The sequence below is a fragment of the Geotrypetes seraphini genome, chromosome 12 (genome assembly GCF_902459505.1).
Source record: "Geotrypetes seraphini chromosome 12, aGeoSer1.1, whole genome shotgun sequence".
Taxonomy (NCBI): domain Eukaryota; kingdom Metazoa; phylum Chordata; class Amphibia; order Gymnophiona; family Dermophiidae; genus Geotrypetes; species Geotrypetes seraphini.
In genome coordinates, this window is record NC_047095.1 from 20,722,695 (window position 1) to 20,737,863 (window position 15,169).

The 15,169-nt window shown below is 41.2% G+C and overlaps 1 protein-coding gene across 1 annotated transcript in view; it reads left to right on the plus strand.

The window, feature by feature from the left end:
• CNN3 (calponin 3) overlaps positions 1 to 10,880 on the plus strand; it is an 81,953-nt gene extending 71,073 nt beyond the window's left edge. Inside the window, exons 6-7 of the mRNA XM_033915576.1 lie at positions 1,415 to 1,561; positions 8,328 to 10,880. Of these exons, the coding sequence (XP_033771467.1) occupies positions 1,415 to 1,561; positions 8,328 to 8,675 (495 nt within the window). The 3' untranslated portion in view covers positions 8,676 to 10,880. The remainder of the gene's footprint in view (positions 1 to 1,414; positions 1,562 to 8,327) is intronic.
• Positions 10,881 to 15,169: the final 4,289 nt, after the last annotated feature.

Below are 15,169 nucleotides of genomic sequence, written 5' to 3' on the forward strand. Positions count from 1 at the left end.
TATTATTTGACTTTATCTTACTTTTACTACTGTTCCGCTGTGCCTGTTTGTCTCAAACAGGATAGGGAAGATCTTCATTTTTCATGCGCATAAGTAATGTCATCACATTGATGTCCACATATGCGCGGAGGCCCTCCAGACAAGGCCCTGAGCTCGTTAACCCTAAAATGACTACGCCAGAGGGGAGGTACGAAGAGTAGGAGAGGTACCTGTGAGGAGAGGCTCAGGCTTACTTGCCTATACGACGTGCCTCTTGCAGCCCACCCAGAATCTCACCGTGGCACACAATTTGTGCTACACTGTTGTACATTTTACACAGTAACTCTGATATTGGCCTCGTACAGACCCTATAAGCAGACCAGTATCTTAATGAACAATGTTAGAACCAGCTTCAGGTGAGCAAGGTCAAAGTTATTTTTGAGCCATGTGTCTGAACTGGACTGAAAAAGAGATCTTGCAGGATTCAGTTAACAAGACAAAGTGAGTCCTGTCATTTGGTTTTGATGACAAGCCTAGCCTTCTGTAGATACCATCTCTAAATTAGCTGATTGGTTTTGTTCATAGGTGTGACCTGGCAGGCTTCAACTGGAGAGGCATAGGATGTAATGGTGAATGATAATATTGATGGCTAGTTTTTGTGTTAACTGTATGGTATTTTGAAAGGTTGCAGTTATTCTGTGTTCTCAGACTTTAGTAGTTAAACATCTTCTTGATTTGGATCTCCTAGTTTGGGGGATACAAATTTGATCACCTCTTCAGATTCCACCTTGCTGTCTCTGTAGTGTGGGATTTTAACCTTCTTTATTCACTAGTTCTTTAATTGGCAAATACTTTACTGATCTTGATACTAACAGTGACTTACTGCTTATTCAGAGTATAATGAATGCAATTGTTTTTCAATGAAGATGGTAATTTATTGGCTAAACACACCTTTTACTGTAGTAAGAACCATCAAGACTTTTTCCAGTCGCAAATATAAATCAGGGTTGATCTTGTGAGCTTTAACACTTCTGGATGTCTGGATCTGGGTGAGATAACTTACCCATGGGACAAATTACTTGTCTGCATGTCTGCTTTGTGACTATTTGAAAACAGTTCTTTGAAAATCAGCTTAAAAAAAAAACTTCAGGAATTGGCTGCATGAAAAATCTCATGTGACTATTTTTAAAACTGGGAATCACTACTTACGTGAATACTTTTGAGACTCTTCCCCTGTGGGAAACTTAGTGTATATGCACGTAGGGTTTTATATTTAGCACACTATTTTTTTCCTGCCATTTAAAGGCATGCTTGAGGTTAGAACTGAAGTTTTTCAGTGAATGAACTATTTTTACACAGCCACTTCTCTTGAATATTTATCCATCATTACTGAACATGTTTACTTAACTAGCCTATTAAATTTTTCTTTCCTAAGATGGGGACCAATAAATGTGCTAGCCAAGCTGGAATGACTGCATATGGAACTCGGAGGCATCTTTATGATCCAAAAATGCAAACTGATAAGCCATTTGACCAGACAACCATCAGTCTACAAATGGGTACTAACAAAGGAGCCAGTCAAGTAAGTAATACTGCAGTTTTGTGCCGAGTTAATATCTCTGTTACTGTTGGTCTGTAGGAGGATTACTGTGCTTTGCAATGGTCTTTTCTCATTCTTTAGTCTTGGAGGAATTCTACTCCTGCGGGAACTGCGCACAAAGCAATATAAAAACATTGTTGTGCCCAGTATCTTAATTCCACATACTTTCTTGTAACTTTTTATGCGCAATCAAGACTTGACTTTTCTCAGTGCAAAAACTTCCTCCCCATCCTTATCCCTTGTTAGGCTTGACTTAACTAGCATGTGTTCTCATCCCCAATGTAGCCTGAACCCCTTTCTCAGTTCTCTACTTGGCTTTCTCTGCTCCTTCTCTGGGGTGGACACTTCCATTCTCCACCCCCAAACATCTGAATTCTGACTCCTAGCAAGGCTCGCTCTTCAAGGTGTGTGCCAGCAGGTGGGAGGAAGGCAGGCTGGACTTGCTGGACCTCTGAGGGAGAGGGGGCTGGAGCCGTCAGCCCTGAGGAAGAGTGAAGGAATGCAAGGCAAAGCAGATGGGCAGGAAGTAAGGGCACAGGAGGAGGCTTGAAGGTAAGAAAGAGAGAGGTATGTGACCTATGGAGGGGAAGGCTGGAACTGAAGGAAAGGAAGAGAGCTACAGGACATGCAGGAGTGGGAACGAGGGCAAGGGGAGAGATGCTGCACCTAAGGGAGGGTGAGAGGTGTTGTACTTGGGGGGAGGGGTTGAAGGGAAGAGAAGGGACTAAAATACTGAACACAGCAGAGAGAGGGAGATATCAGAGGGGAAAAAATGGGCTTGGAGAGGACAATAGGGACAGGGACACAAAGGGAGATTCTGCATGAGAATGGTACATAGACAGAGGGGCAATGCCAGCCATCTGAGGGGGTATAACCGGTATATGGACATAGAGGGAAAGTGTCTAGATGTGGAAGAGAATAGTAGCACAGAAGTGAGATAAGTAATGCAGGACATAGAGTAGTGATGATAAATGCATGGAAAGGACATAGTGGAGATGCTGGACAGGGAAGTATAGGGGTCACAGAGAAGGGAAAGATAAGTACACAATGGAAGATGGATGGTGAGCACAGAGAAGAAATGTCAGATGAGCAGGAGACACTGGCGAGTAAGTTAAGAGACGACAGAGGGAAACAGAAACCAGAGCCTGGAACCAACATGACTTGATTAGCAGATATGAGAACTGAAATGATTATCCTGCCAGTGCTGGTGTTGGACATGGGTAGAGCCCAGGGCAGAAATCGGGAGGGGACCTTGAAGCCCACTACTAGCCTGTGCCATCTTCAGCTTCCAGTAGGCTTAGGGCTTTTTCTAGCCAGGGAGCATTTGTCCTAATTGCACTACTTGGCCTAACACCATCCCTGGCATGTGTGATCTTTATATTTTGCATAGTATAGGACAATCTCAGACGGTGTGCCATGGCACAGTAGTGTGCCTCGAAGAGATTCCGAGTGTGCCACGAGAGATTAAGAATTTTACTTATTTTTAAAAATTCCCTTCATAAGTATATACTAGAATAAATGATACACAGTATATGTTGTGTACACAAGAGTCTGTCAATGTTATGAGCGTCTGTGTGCATAAGGATACAACAGCCCAGACAAGCATCATTCTTTAGACATGATTGGTCCTTGAAAACTTTTGGCAATTAATTTTAGTTTTATTTTTAAGTAGTAGTTATCGTAACTTGAGCAACAAAGCAATCAAGGCTTTGTTACCATTTGGATTTTCTTATCTTTCCAAACTTGGATTTTCAGCTTTGACAGAAATTACATCGAAAAAGAGGACAATTGCAGATGGTGATGAAATGTGTGTTTGCTTGTCAACTATTGAGCTCTGTTTTGAGTTAATTTGTGCTCAAACAAGCTCATCCATCACATTGATTAGCAATTCTATTCTGTCTACATTAGTTTTCACCATTGTTACAATTACCCATAGATAACTTAAAAGAACTTTTAAATAACTCTCAAATTTAAATTTTTGTTGGTTTTGCAATTTTAAAATTTCAATTATAATGTGCCTCAAAAACCATTTGCTCCATTTAGTGTGCCAGTGTTAAAAATAAGTTTTGAGAGACACTGGTATAAGAGGAAATGGATCTTTCTATTTCTTTGATGATATACTTCATGGATGGTGTGGCTTCTTGGGATTTTGGTTTAATTTATTTTATCATTTGTGGTCAGCTATGTATTTGGCATTTTTGTTCTGTGTGTATAATTGAGGTATTGTTAGGATGAATTTTCTATGTAGCATTCAGCTTTCCTGATGGTGCCAGATCGACTACCACGCTTCCTCACATTGATGGAAGTGTGTTGCCTTTCTGAAGGGAATGGGAACAGATATCAGAAGTTCTGGACATTATTCGGGAGGGGCACAAGATCAAGTTTTCTCACTCCCTCTAGATCTTTCTCAACTCTCCAGTCAGATGGCCAGAAAAGGAGGTCAGGGTCCGAGCAATGGTACGACGACTCTTGGACATTCATGCCATAGAACCAGTTCCTGAAAATGAATTGGGCTCTGTCAGATATTGGAGACCTATCCTAGACCTAAAGTCTGTAAACGAGAAACTGAAAGTCCCATGCTTCCATACGGAGACGATATGGTCAGTTATCGTGGCAGTGGCCCTGGGGTAATTCCTAGCCTCCTTAGCATTCCTAGCTTCCTTCCTATATTTCCAGATCACAGAAAATATCTGAGAATCCATGTTCTCCATAGTCATTTCCAGCCTTTTGGATTAGCCATGGCTCACTGTCAAGGTGATAATGGTAGTATCGGCTCACCTTTGGGGGGAGGTGCAGTCCTTTGGGAGGAACAGGCCTTCAGGGGGTAGTGCAGGCCTTTGTGGCGACAGGCCTTCGGGGGTGGGGTGCAGGCCTTAGGTGGGGACAGACCTTCAGGGGAGGGACAGTGCAGGTCTTCGGGGGGGGGGAGGCAGGCCTTCGGGGGAGGGGGGCCCTCGTGTAGAAGTACACGGAGGGAGGGAAGGGGGTTCAAAGAGACGTGCATGTGCCGGACTTTGGGAGGAAGAAATAATGGGTCTAAAAAGAGGAGAGGGAGAGAGATGGTGAACAATGGGATTGAGGGAGGGAGGTAACAGAAAGGGAGAGAAGTTGGACACAAGGGATGGTGTGGAGAGGGGATAGAGATACTGGATAGGAGGGTAGTTGGGAAGAGAAAGGGAGAAATGGTGGACCCTGGGGTGGTGGGGAAGGAGGGAGAGATGAAGGATGAAAGGGTAGTTCAGAAAAGGTGGATCTGGGGATGGAGACAAAAAAAAGGAAAGATGGCAGACTTCCGGGGGAGGGAGGGGAAACGGAAGGGAAGGACAGAGATGGAAGATGGATGGTTAGCACGGAGAAAGAAGAAAATGATAAATGGGCAGGAGACCCTGCAAGCGAGTTATCAGAAGACAACCAGAGCCTGGGATCAAAATGATTTGAATAATGACTAGACAACAAAAGGTAGAAAAATTTTATTTTATTTTCTATTTTGTGATTACGATATGTCAGATTTGAAATGTGTATCCTGCAAACATGAGCTAGGATTTGAGAAAGAGGAAAAGTCTTTTGTTTATTTTGTTTACACCACAGCGCCAGTGTGGGTAGGAGAGGGCAAAGGGGGTGAAGAGGCTATAAAATAAACTCACCAGGATGTTTGAAAAAAACACCCAATTGGACAGGAAAATGGAATCAAAAAATCGATTCAATAGGCTGAATCAAAATTTTTTTTTCCTGAATCAGGCAGCACTGCTGGAGGCATAGATGTTGTTCAAGTGGGCAGAAGCTCATTTACAGGCACTCTCAGCAGCCCACATATCGGGCAGATTCTAGATCCAGGGGAGTGGTCCCTGTCCGAGAGAGCATTCACCCTCATTGTACAATGCTGGGGAAGCCTGGAAATGTATCCTTTGTTGCAGTGGCCTTTCCCATCATTGGGTTTTAAAGTCATTCTGAAGGGCCTATCACGGGCTCCTTATAAGCCTCTGCAAGATGTGTCCCTTTTGGACCTTACTGTGGCCACTAGAAATACAGTCTTGGATTGTATCAGCGAGGCTAATCATGGAATTACAGGTGCTCTCCTGCAGGGAACCTTTCCTCGGGATTACGGAGTCTGGTGTTTCTCTCTCTGAACGGTACCCTCCTTCCTATTGAAGGTTGTCTGAGTTTTTCACGTCAATCAAGAAATTTGTTTGCCTGCTTTTCACCCTAAGAAGGGGTCTGCCACATAGGATAGTATTTTGTAGAGGCTAGATGTGCACAGGATCCTTCACTACCTGGAGAGGACCAATTATTCCTGTCTCTTCAACCATCTTTTTGTGCTGACCAACCAGTCAAGATGAGGCAGGCCAGCCCTCCATGGCTTCAATTGCCAGATGGATTCACAAGGCAATTTCTTCTTATTGTTTGTGGAAAACTGCCACCTATCTATATATTACAGCACATTCGACTAAGTGTTGCTGCTTCTTGGGCAGAGTCCCAGGCTGTTCCACATGATGAAATCTGTAGAGCAGCTACTTGGGTCAACTCGCCATACCTTTACAAGGTTCTACAGAGTGGATGTGACGGTCCGAGAGGATTCCACTTTTGGGTCCTCAGTGCTGCTAGCAGGCTCATTTGTCCTTCCCTAGATGTCTGGCACTGCTTTTGTATAACAGTTTCAGTACAGGATCCTATGTCTTTGCAACAGAATGGGAGATTACTGAAGTAAGAATCTAATCTTCTTTGTTAGAAGACATGGGATTCTGTATGGGCCACCTTGTGCAGACTTGATTTACCTGTTACTGCCTCGGATATTGTTGGTGTTGGCTGAGTGAAAAAAATAAGATATTATAGATATCCTTTTTATCCGTTGGGGTATTATAGTATAGTGCTCGTTGCACATTGGTAGATTCCTGGATACCCTTATGTTCAAGTTCATGTTTTTATTGTTGATCATTATTCTCATGTCATGATTACAGAGCAGAACAGAAATGTAGTTTGTCTCAGGGAAGTTCCCTATGCCCCTCCTCTCTCTTTTTTTTTTTTTTTCTGTTTCAGTGGAGTTTGATTGCTTTGGTACTAACTAAAACCAGAACTATGCCCCCCTCCCCCCTTAGATTGATTTGAGTGACACCCTTCTACAAAGTTCACAACACTAGGAGGATAACAGCTTCAATACAGAATCCTATGCTTTCTAACAGAAAGATTACTGTAATAACCTAATCTTCCATTAATTGTGAAATTGTTTGTTAAATGTGTTATGTACTCAAGTGTTAGGCACACTGTCCTACAAATTTAGAATGGTAGAGCCAAGATTTGAATGTGTACAGAAAACGCAAAAGCTAATGACTAAACTCTACATTTTAAGTGTGAAATAATTTGTAAAAATGTTAGTTTTTTTGCATAAAGGAGCTTTTTTTTTGTGAGTAGATGGATGATTTTTATCTGACCTTTAAAATCAACCTTGATACTCTATATGGAAAGCATGTTGGTCTGAGAGAATCTGTGTAGGCTGGGAAGGGCGCTAGATGTCTCAAAGGACCCTCAGCCATAAGAGGGCATCCGCTCAAACTCAGGAGCGGGAAATTTCATGGTGACACCAGGAAATATTTCTTCACCGAAAGAGTGGTTGATCCTTGGAATGAGCTCCCGGTGCAGGTGATCGAGGCAAACAGCGTGCAAGAATTTAAGAGCAAATGGGATGCCCATATGGGATCCCTTAGAGGGTTAAGCCAAGGGAACCTGTCACCAGGAGTGGGATCCCTAGGATAGTAGACTTGGGGGTGGGTCAGTAGAGTGGGCAGACCTGATGGGCTATGGCCCTTATCTGCCGTCATCCTCTATGTTTCTATGTACATGAGTCCTAAAAATTGAACATGTACAGCATATAATACAGGAAGAATTTTGGTTCAGTCATGTTGAAGGGTAGTCTTAAAATGCCTCTTTCCTTGAAAGTCTGGCTCTCTCCACTATTTTAGTGAACCAGTTATGATGCCTTTGAAAACTCTAAGTGAATATTGGATCCATTGATTTTTGCTATTAAACAGTAGTTTTAAGTATAGGCAGAGTTAAAAATTTTGGGGTTTGCTGATGAAACTTTAGCTAACATTTTTTTTGTGATCATGCACTGGACCACTAATGATGCAATTATTTCATTTGGGGGATAGGGTAGAACTTAAAAGCTTTACAGGGGAAATTTAAAATACATATTTTCATTCATCCATTCTACAAGAGGGTCTTGGAGCACTGGGTTTAAGCATATTTATGGTTTTAAAATTAGTTTCATGCTTGTTCCATATCTGTACTACATATAGTATTCTTAGTTTTGTTTTCTGTTGTAACTTTGCAGTGGAAGTGTGACCTTGTTATGGATAATAGTCATCCTTTAAGGCTTATGTTATACAGCATGATGCCTGCATGGTGTCCCAAAGAGGTTCAGCATTATTGTCACACTTCACTCCCACTATTATGAATTCAAGTCAAGTGAAAAAAAAATAGAACAAGGAGGATGATCATAACTTGTAGCAGTAATAAGTGTGGTAAAAACCCATCTAAGATCACTGGGCTTGCAACAGAATTTTAATAATTGGGTTAAGTGATAAGAGAAAAAATAATCTCATTTACTTAATAGATTAGTATGTGATGTTGAGGGAGTCATTATTTTAAAGATCTAACATTTGCGCTTAGTTAAGCAAAATGTCCTATGTCTATGATATTCAGTTCCTTCAACACTTAATTGTATTAATGTGAGATCAACTTCATCTCTTGCTAGGCTGGCATGTCTGCACCAGGCACCAGAAGAGATATCTATGATCAGAAGGGAGCATTACAACCATTGGACAATTCGACCATTTCATTACAAATGGGAACTAACAAAGTGGCTTCTCAGAAAGGCATGAGTGTGTATGGCCTTGGAAGACAAGTGTATGACCCCAAATACTGCGCTGCCCCAACAGAACCTGTAATTCATAATGGAAGTCAAGGAACAGGCACCAATGGGTCCGAAATAAGTGATAGCGATTACCAAGCAGAGTACCCAGACGAGTATCAGGGCGAGTACCCAGATGATTATCCAAGAGATTATCATGGTCAGTACAGTGACCAAGGAATAGATTATTAGATTTGCACAGAATGCTCAGTATTAGTTTCATATTTTATTCAACGAAAGACCAAGCTAGACTTGTGTAATTTTTACTTGTCTTCCTTACACTATTATACTTACAGAAATATTGCCTTACATTCCTTTTTCCTTTCTCTGCCTTTTTGTATCTATATACAGTAGTTGCCTTTTAGTGCTGTAGCAGTACTATTCTACAGCATAACCAATAATTGCATATGAAGTAAAAAGGAATACTGTGAAAAGGGGAGAAGGCGTGTGTAACCTGTTCAGATAATATAGGACTATGCATTAGTCTCCAATGTTAATGAGCTTTTTTTGGCAAGACCACAGCCTTCATTTTTCAGTAGCATTTTATATCTGATTTCAACATGGTGTACTTTTCCAGGTATGTTCTAGATATTGTGGATTTTAACGATTTTTGTTTCTGCATTGATATGTAGTAATCGAAATCCCATTATTTTCAGTGTCTATGTAATTTAGTTTGCTAAATTGGGCATGTGTTGTGATTAAATGTTAAGATTGACCAAACGTGAAAAAAAATCTAATTTTTGGCTAGAAAGGGAGTTTGTATAAAGTCTAGTTAACTTGGAGCAGTCTTAAAAGTTTGACCGTACATTTAGACTTATTGTATGTGCCATAAATGTAGGTGTACTTTTCCCCCACTGTATTTATTGTCTCACTTCTCAGTATAAACTGATTCCAGTGTATTTTTTATAAATAAATTTTTTGATATTTTTCCCTTATGTATGTCAAACTGAAAGTGTTTGTGTGTGTAATTGTACAAGAATAACTTTCCAGTACTACTGTTCTTAAATGCAACCTCATGTCTTTGAACCAAAATAAAAGGCAGTAAAATTTTTCAATTTGATTTTAAAAAACAAACAAAACCTTGAAAGACACAAGTGGTGCTATTTTTTTGTAAAGAAGCCAGCATGGTCCATATACAGTTTGTGCTCAAAAAGACGAAGCAGCAGTCTGAAAGATTATTCTGATTAGTAAAAATTAGGGCTCCTTCCCTCTATGATCTGGCATCTTTCCCTCCATACACTGCTGGCAGAGCACTGATGGCTGGCTAGCTGGCTCCAAAATCTTCTCTCTTATATAGCAGTCCAAGCTACACATAGCTGTTTCTTGTAGTTGGGACTGCTATACAGAGTCCCTGGCAGTGTATGGAGGGAGGGATACCAGACTGCAGGGAGGAGGAGCAGGAATATTTGCCAAAGAAAGAGAGGGGGAGAGATTGTGGACCTTGGAGGAGAGGGTTCAGGTGCACAGAAAGATTTGCTGGGAGAAAGAGAAAGTTGGGGGGGGGGGGGGAGGAGGATTGAACGAGAGGGCCAACCAAATGTTGGAAATAGGGGATGGGAAAAACAAGAGACAGTGACATGGAAGGATGGAAACAGTGATCATGAAGTGGTGGGGAAAGGGAAGGAAGGGAAGCGATGATGGTGCCCCTGAAGGGGGAAGTGAACTAGACATTTGAAAAGGAGGAAGAAAAGTTTATTGTGAAAGATGGATATAGGGTGGGAAGTGAAGAGGAGAGAGTGAATAGACAGGAGACCCTGGACATAGAGTTCAGAGCACAGGGAAACACCAGAGAAACAGGAGATGATTAGAAAGCTATAATCACCAGACAATAAGGGTAAGATAAATTATTTTAGTTTAGTAAGGTGGGGCTAATGGGATTTAATATACCACCTTTCTGTGGGACAACTGAATTGAAATGTCAGTTTTGAGAATTTACATCTGCTATCTATATATTGCACTATAGAAGAGAAAATGTGAGAGGGTTACTTTATGCAATTAATCATGCAATTAAAAGTTTTAATCTATGTACAGCCTAATAAAAATACAAATTTTATATAAAGTTAATCCAATTTAATGATAGATGGTAACTGATTTAATCCCGTGCTATCCTAACAGAACAATTTTTGTGACACCTCTTCTGGGAATGCAAATGTTCAGTTATGTTAATTGTTAGGAGAATATGGAAAATTCAGATCCTTCAGTCAATTGACTATTTCTCCTTTGTTCTCTGGATGGAATCAACACTGTTTCTTCTCTGTTTGAAAGCTGGCATGCACTGCACATGGGTCATTTACTCTGAAGATTACTGTGTATACATTTCTAGTGGGCTTTAGTTTGTAAAGCATTTTGAAATCACATCTGAATGGAATATAATAAATGCAGATGATTACAACTTTACCAGTTCTTGCTGCTTTTTACAATTTTATCATGCAGCTTTATACTGTTTGCAGCAAACATGCTGCATATTTATGGTATGAGAATGAAATTAAGCCTTTCATAATATCTAATTAGTGTTAGTCCTCCGCATATTTCTATTTTCTGCATCCAGAGGTGGGTGTATCTGCATGTTAACAGCAAGATAGAAAAGGATGAATTATCCAGATGAAGAAATGGCAAGGAATTCTGTATATTTTTTTTTTTTTTTTTTTACCCATACAAAATTAGTCCAGCCAAGTGCGTTTCCCCCTTACAGCAGAGAGCCAGAGAAAAGCAGCCTAAAGTAGATTCCTTGGTAGCACAGGTTGCCAAGCGTACTTCCCTGCCAACTGAGGGAGGTGTCATATTAAAGGATGCACAAGATTGTAGGGTTGATGCCCTCAAAAGACAGTTTGCGGCCTATGCCTTGGGAATTAAGGTGGCTGCCTCATTCGTGGCATGCACTTGCCATACCAGAATGTGTTGTACTCCCTCAACAGATGACATTTCCCCCCAGCTGGTGATGGCAGGGGTTTGTTTATTTCTTTAAAAAAAAACTTTTATTATGCTTATGTAGCAGACGCAGCTGTCCCTCACTATCTGTTTTTACTTATCTTCCCCTTTGATCTCTGTGAGCTCCGCTCAGCTGATAAGTCCCTCCTATCTGTGCCCTTCTCTTCAACTGCCAACTCCAGGCTCCATCCCTTCAGCTTTGCTGCGCTGTATACTTGGAACAAGCTGCCTGAATCCCTACGGCAGGTTCTGCCTTTGGCAGTGTTCAAGGCCCAGTTAAAAGCTCACCTCTTTTAGAGTGCTTTCGACTTCTAACTCCTCTGACCTTTGGGTTCTGTATCCCTAACCCTATATGTCATGTCTGTCCAAGTTAGATTGTAAGCTCTTCTGAGCAAGGACTGTCTATAAATGTCAAAATGCACAGCGCTGCGTATGCCTTTCAGTGCTATAGAAGTGTTAAGTAGTAGCAGTACTATGATATAATTAGTTATGAGCAAGGTTTCTGTTTAAGCCAGCTTCACTTGTAGAATGCTCTGGATCAGGCAATAGGTTGGAGATTCGGCTTCTAAAGCAATGCTAAACAGGCTCCCTTTAAAGGATCAAATGCTGTTTGGTAAGGGAATAGATGACCTAAAGTTTTGCCTGATAGCAGACCATGAGTCCCTAGAGCGGTGGTTCTCAACCCTATTGCAGGGGACCCCCAGCCAGTTGGGTTTTCAGGATATCCCTAATGAATATGCATGAGAGAGATTTACATTACATTACATTAGTGACTTCTATTCCACCAGTACCTTGCAGTTCTAGGCGGATTGCAAAAGAAGATAACTGGACATTTCCAGGAAAATTACAATTTAAGGAGCTGTTTACATGATTGAGACTTTGAAGAGAAAATTACAAGAGTGGTAGAGACTTTGAGGGGAAATTTACAAGCGAGGGGATGGACAAGGGGGTGAGTTTTGATATCTAGATCAATTTTTTGAATAGCAGGGTTTTGATTTCTTTTCGAAATGATTTGAAGTCGCTCTTTGTCAGCATATTGGAGATGGAGTGGTCAAGTTTCGCTGCTTGTGTCGCTAGTAGGTTGTCAAACATCTTCTTGCACTGAGTACCTTTGAATGGGGGGTAGGTAAATGGGGTCTGAGTTCTCCTTTGTCTAGTTATATGTTTCCAATTTAGGCAATTGTTTTAGGTAAGTGGGGGCAGTGCCATTTATTACTTTGAATAATAGACAGTATAATTTGAATTGAATTCACGCTTGTATAGGTAGCCAGTGTGAATCTAGGTAGGCAGTGGTGATGTGGTCAAATTTGCTTAGTGAATAGATCAATCTGAGGGCTGTGTTTTGTACAGTCTGTAATTGTTTTATCATGTTTGCGGGGCATGGTAGGTAGAGGATGTTGCAATAGTCCACTAGACCTAGGACTAGGGATTGGACTATGAGCCTATATTGCTCTTTGTCGAAGAATTTTCTTATTTTTCGTAGATTGCGCATGATTAAAAAGGCTTTCTGGGTTGTCTTGTTGATTTGGACCTGCATTGTGCAGCATCTATCTATCATCACTCCTAGGAGTTTAAGAGCGGACTGTATAGGGTATTTGATGGCATTTATTTCTAATTCTGTAATGGATGGGGTTTTGGCCTTTTCAAGCAGTAGAAATTTTGTTTTTTCAGAGTTCAGCTTCAATTTGTGGTCTATCCATTTTTCCACTGCTTCTAGTGTTTTTTCAGGTTTTCTGTTGAAGTGGGATCTGGTGAGTTGAAGGGAAGGAGAATGGTGATGTCGTCTGAGTAGCTGAATGATATTACGTCTAGGTTATCTAGAGTGGTCCCAAGGGAGGAAATAAAGAGGTTGAAGAGCATTGATGACAGTGGTGACCCTTGTACTCCACAGGGGTTAGACCAGGGGTCTGATTTAAGATCATTTGTCTTTACTCTGTATGTTCTTGATTTAAGGAATCCTTGGAACCAGTTGTATACCCTGCTTGAGATCCCTATGGCTTCTAGTATCTGTAGTAGTATGGTGTGGTCTACCAAGTCAAATGCAGCAGAGAGATCAAGTTGAATTATCAACATCCTTCTGCCTTTGCTAAGGTGCTGTTGGGCTGTGTCTAGTAGAGTTACTAGTAGTGTCTACGTGCTATGGTTGGTTCTGAGCCCTGATTGTGAGGAGTGAAGTAGGCTGTGGTCTTCCAGGTAGTTAGTGAGTAGTATTGTGCAACTAGTCCTTCTATTAGTTTGCATATAATGGAGAAGACAGGCATGCATATACATCTTATACATATTCATTAGGGTTATCTTAAAAACCCATCTGGCTGGGGGTCCCCCAGGATAGGGTTGAGAACCATTGCCCTAGAGGGTCAGGTCAAACTAATTTTTGAGGCTCTTGGTGATTGTCAGTATTCAGGAATATCATATCAAGGAACTAGAGCTATAGAAGTGCTGTGTGTCCTCAATCCTCTGGTTCTCAAACCACAGCAACCTCCAAGAAATCCTTTGCTCTACCGCAGCACGTAGATAGGGTTTGTCAGTTTATGGGGAGGCTTCTGAGTTGATTTGCTCAGACTCACATAGTCAGACAGTGGGTGCTGGATATCATATGAGAAGGGTTTAAGGACTACTTGATGGAGACGGTTCTGGTTTTTAGAACATTGCTTTTGCTTGTAACTTGAATATCAATATCCTACTCCTTGAGTATGTAGGTGAAGGAGCATTGTCTGGATGGAGTTTATGGGAAGACTCTTGGGTGGTTTGGAGGCTTTCTGAGTAAGCCCAGGCCATAGACTTAAGTGATGACTCGAAGGACCCACAAATCTGTTGTGATAAGAATCAAATGTTGATGGAAGTAGAGCAATCAGCCTCCAACAGGGAGATTGTGAGGAAGAAGCAGGGAAATGTTTAGCAGAGCTCTTTTAGAAAGGAGTCGAAAGGGCAACTACTGTTTGTACTGAGGTTGTGGCTGATTTTTTTGTCCTTTGTTGTCTTGCATGAGGACATTGAGAAGCCATAATACAAAGCTCTAGAAGAAACATCAATGGTGTATTCTAGTGAACAAGTTCTTGACCTAAAACAGTTTCAACAATTGTCCAGCTGGTGGGAGGAGTTCCTTAAACTGATAGTTGCATAAGTAAGGATTTAAGATAAATAGACATATAAAATTGGTGGTCCATTATTCTATTGATAAAATAGATAATTGGACTCCTTTAGCAAACACATAGTCCAATGTCCTGCTTCTCTTCCTGGAGGAGCAGAAGCTTAAAATTGTGAGCTGTATGATTGGCTGCAGGTAGATTTCACAGCTAATAAATGATAAAGTTGAGTTTTGTGAAATCCTGGACACTTTTGAACTCTACCTGGACTAACACGAAATTCTCCCACTTCTTGCATCTTTCATGATTATATGCAAAGGAACCTTAATGTATTTGTTTGGCAGTGCTTCAAAGTCAAGCAGTTCAGAGTGAGGCTCTCCTGTTTCCATTTTGATGGGCAAAGTTTGCCCCATCTGCCTTAAAAAGCCAGTAAAATATATACTTTCTGGTGGTGACTTGTGTTGTGGAGGAGGAGGGGAAGGATCAGAATGTAGGATTCTTCTGAATATTCTGGCAAGCCTTCATCTGAACGGTTGGAGATACAAGTCAGACTCCTTGAAATGCTCTCTGCTAGGCACACCACAGGGTGAGCTTTCAGAAGTGTTGACTGTGCATTGAGAATGAGGTTGATGGCTTGAGGCAGGCGATAACACCTCTACTGCTGATACATGT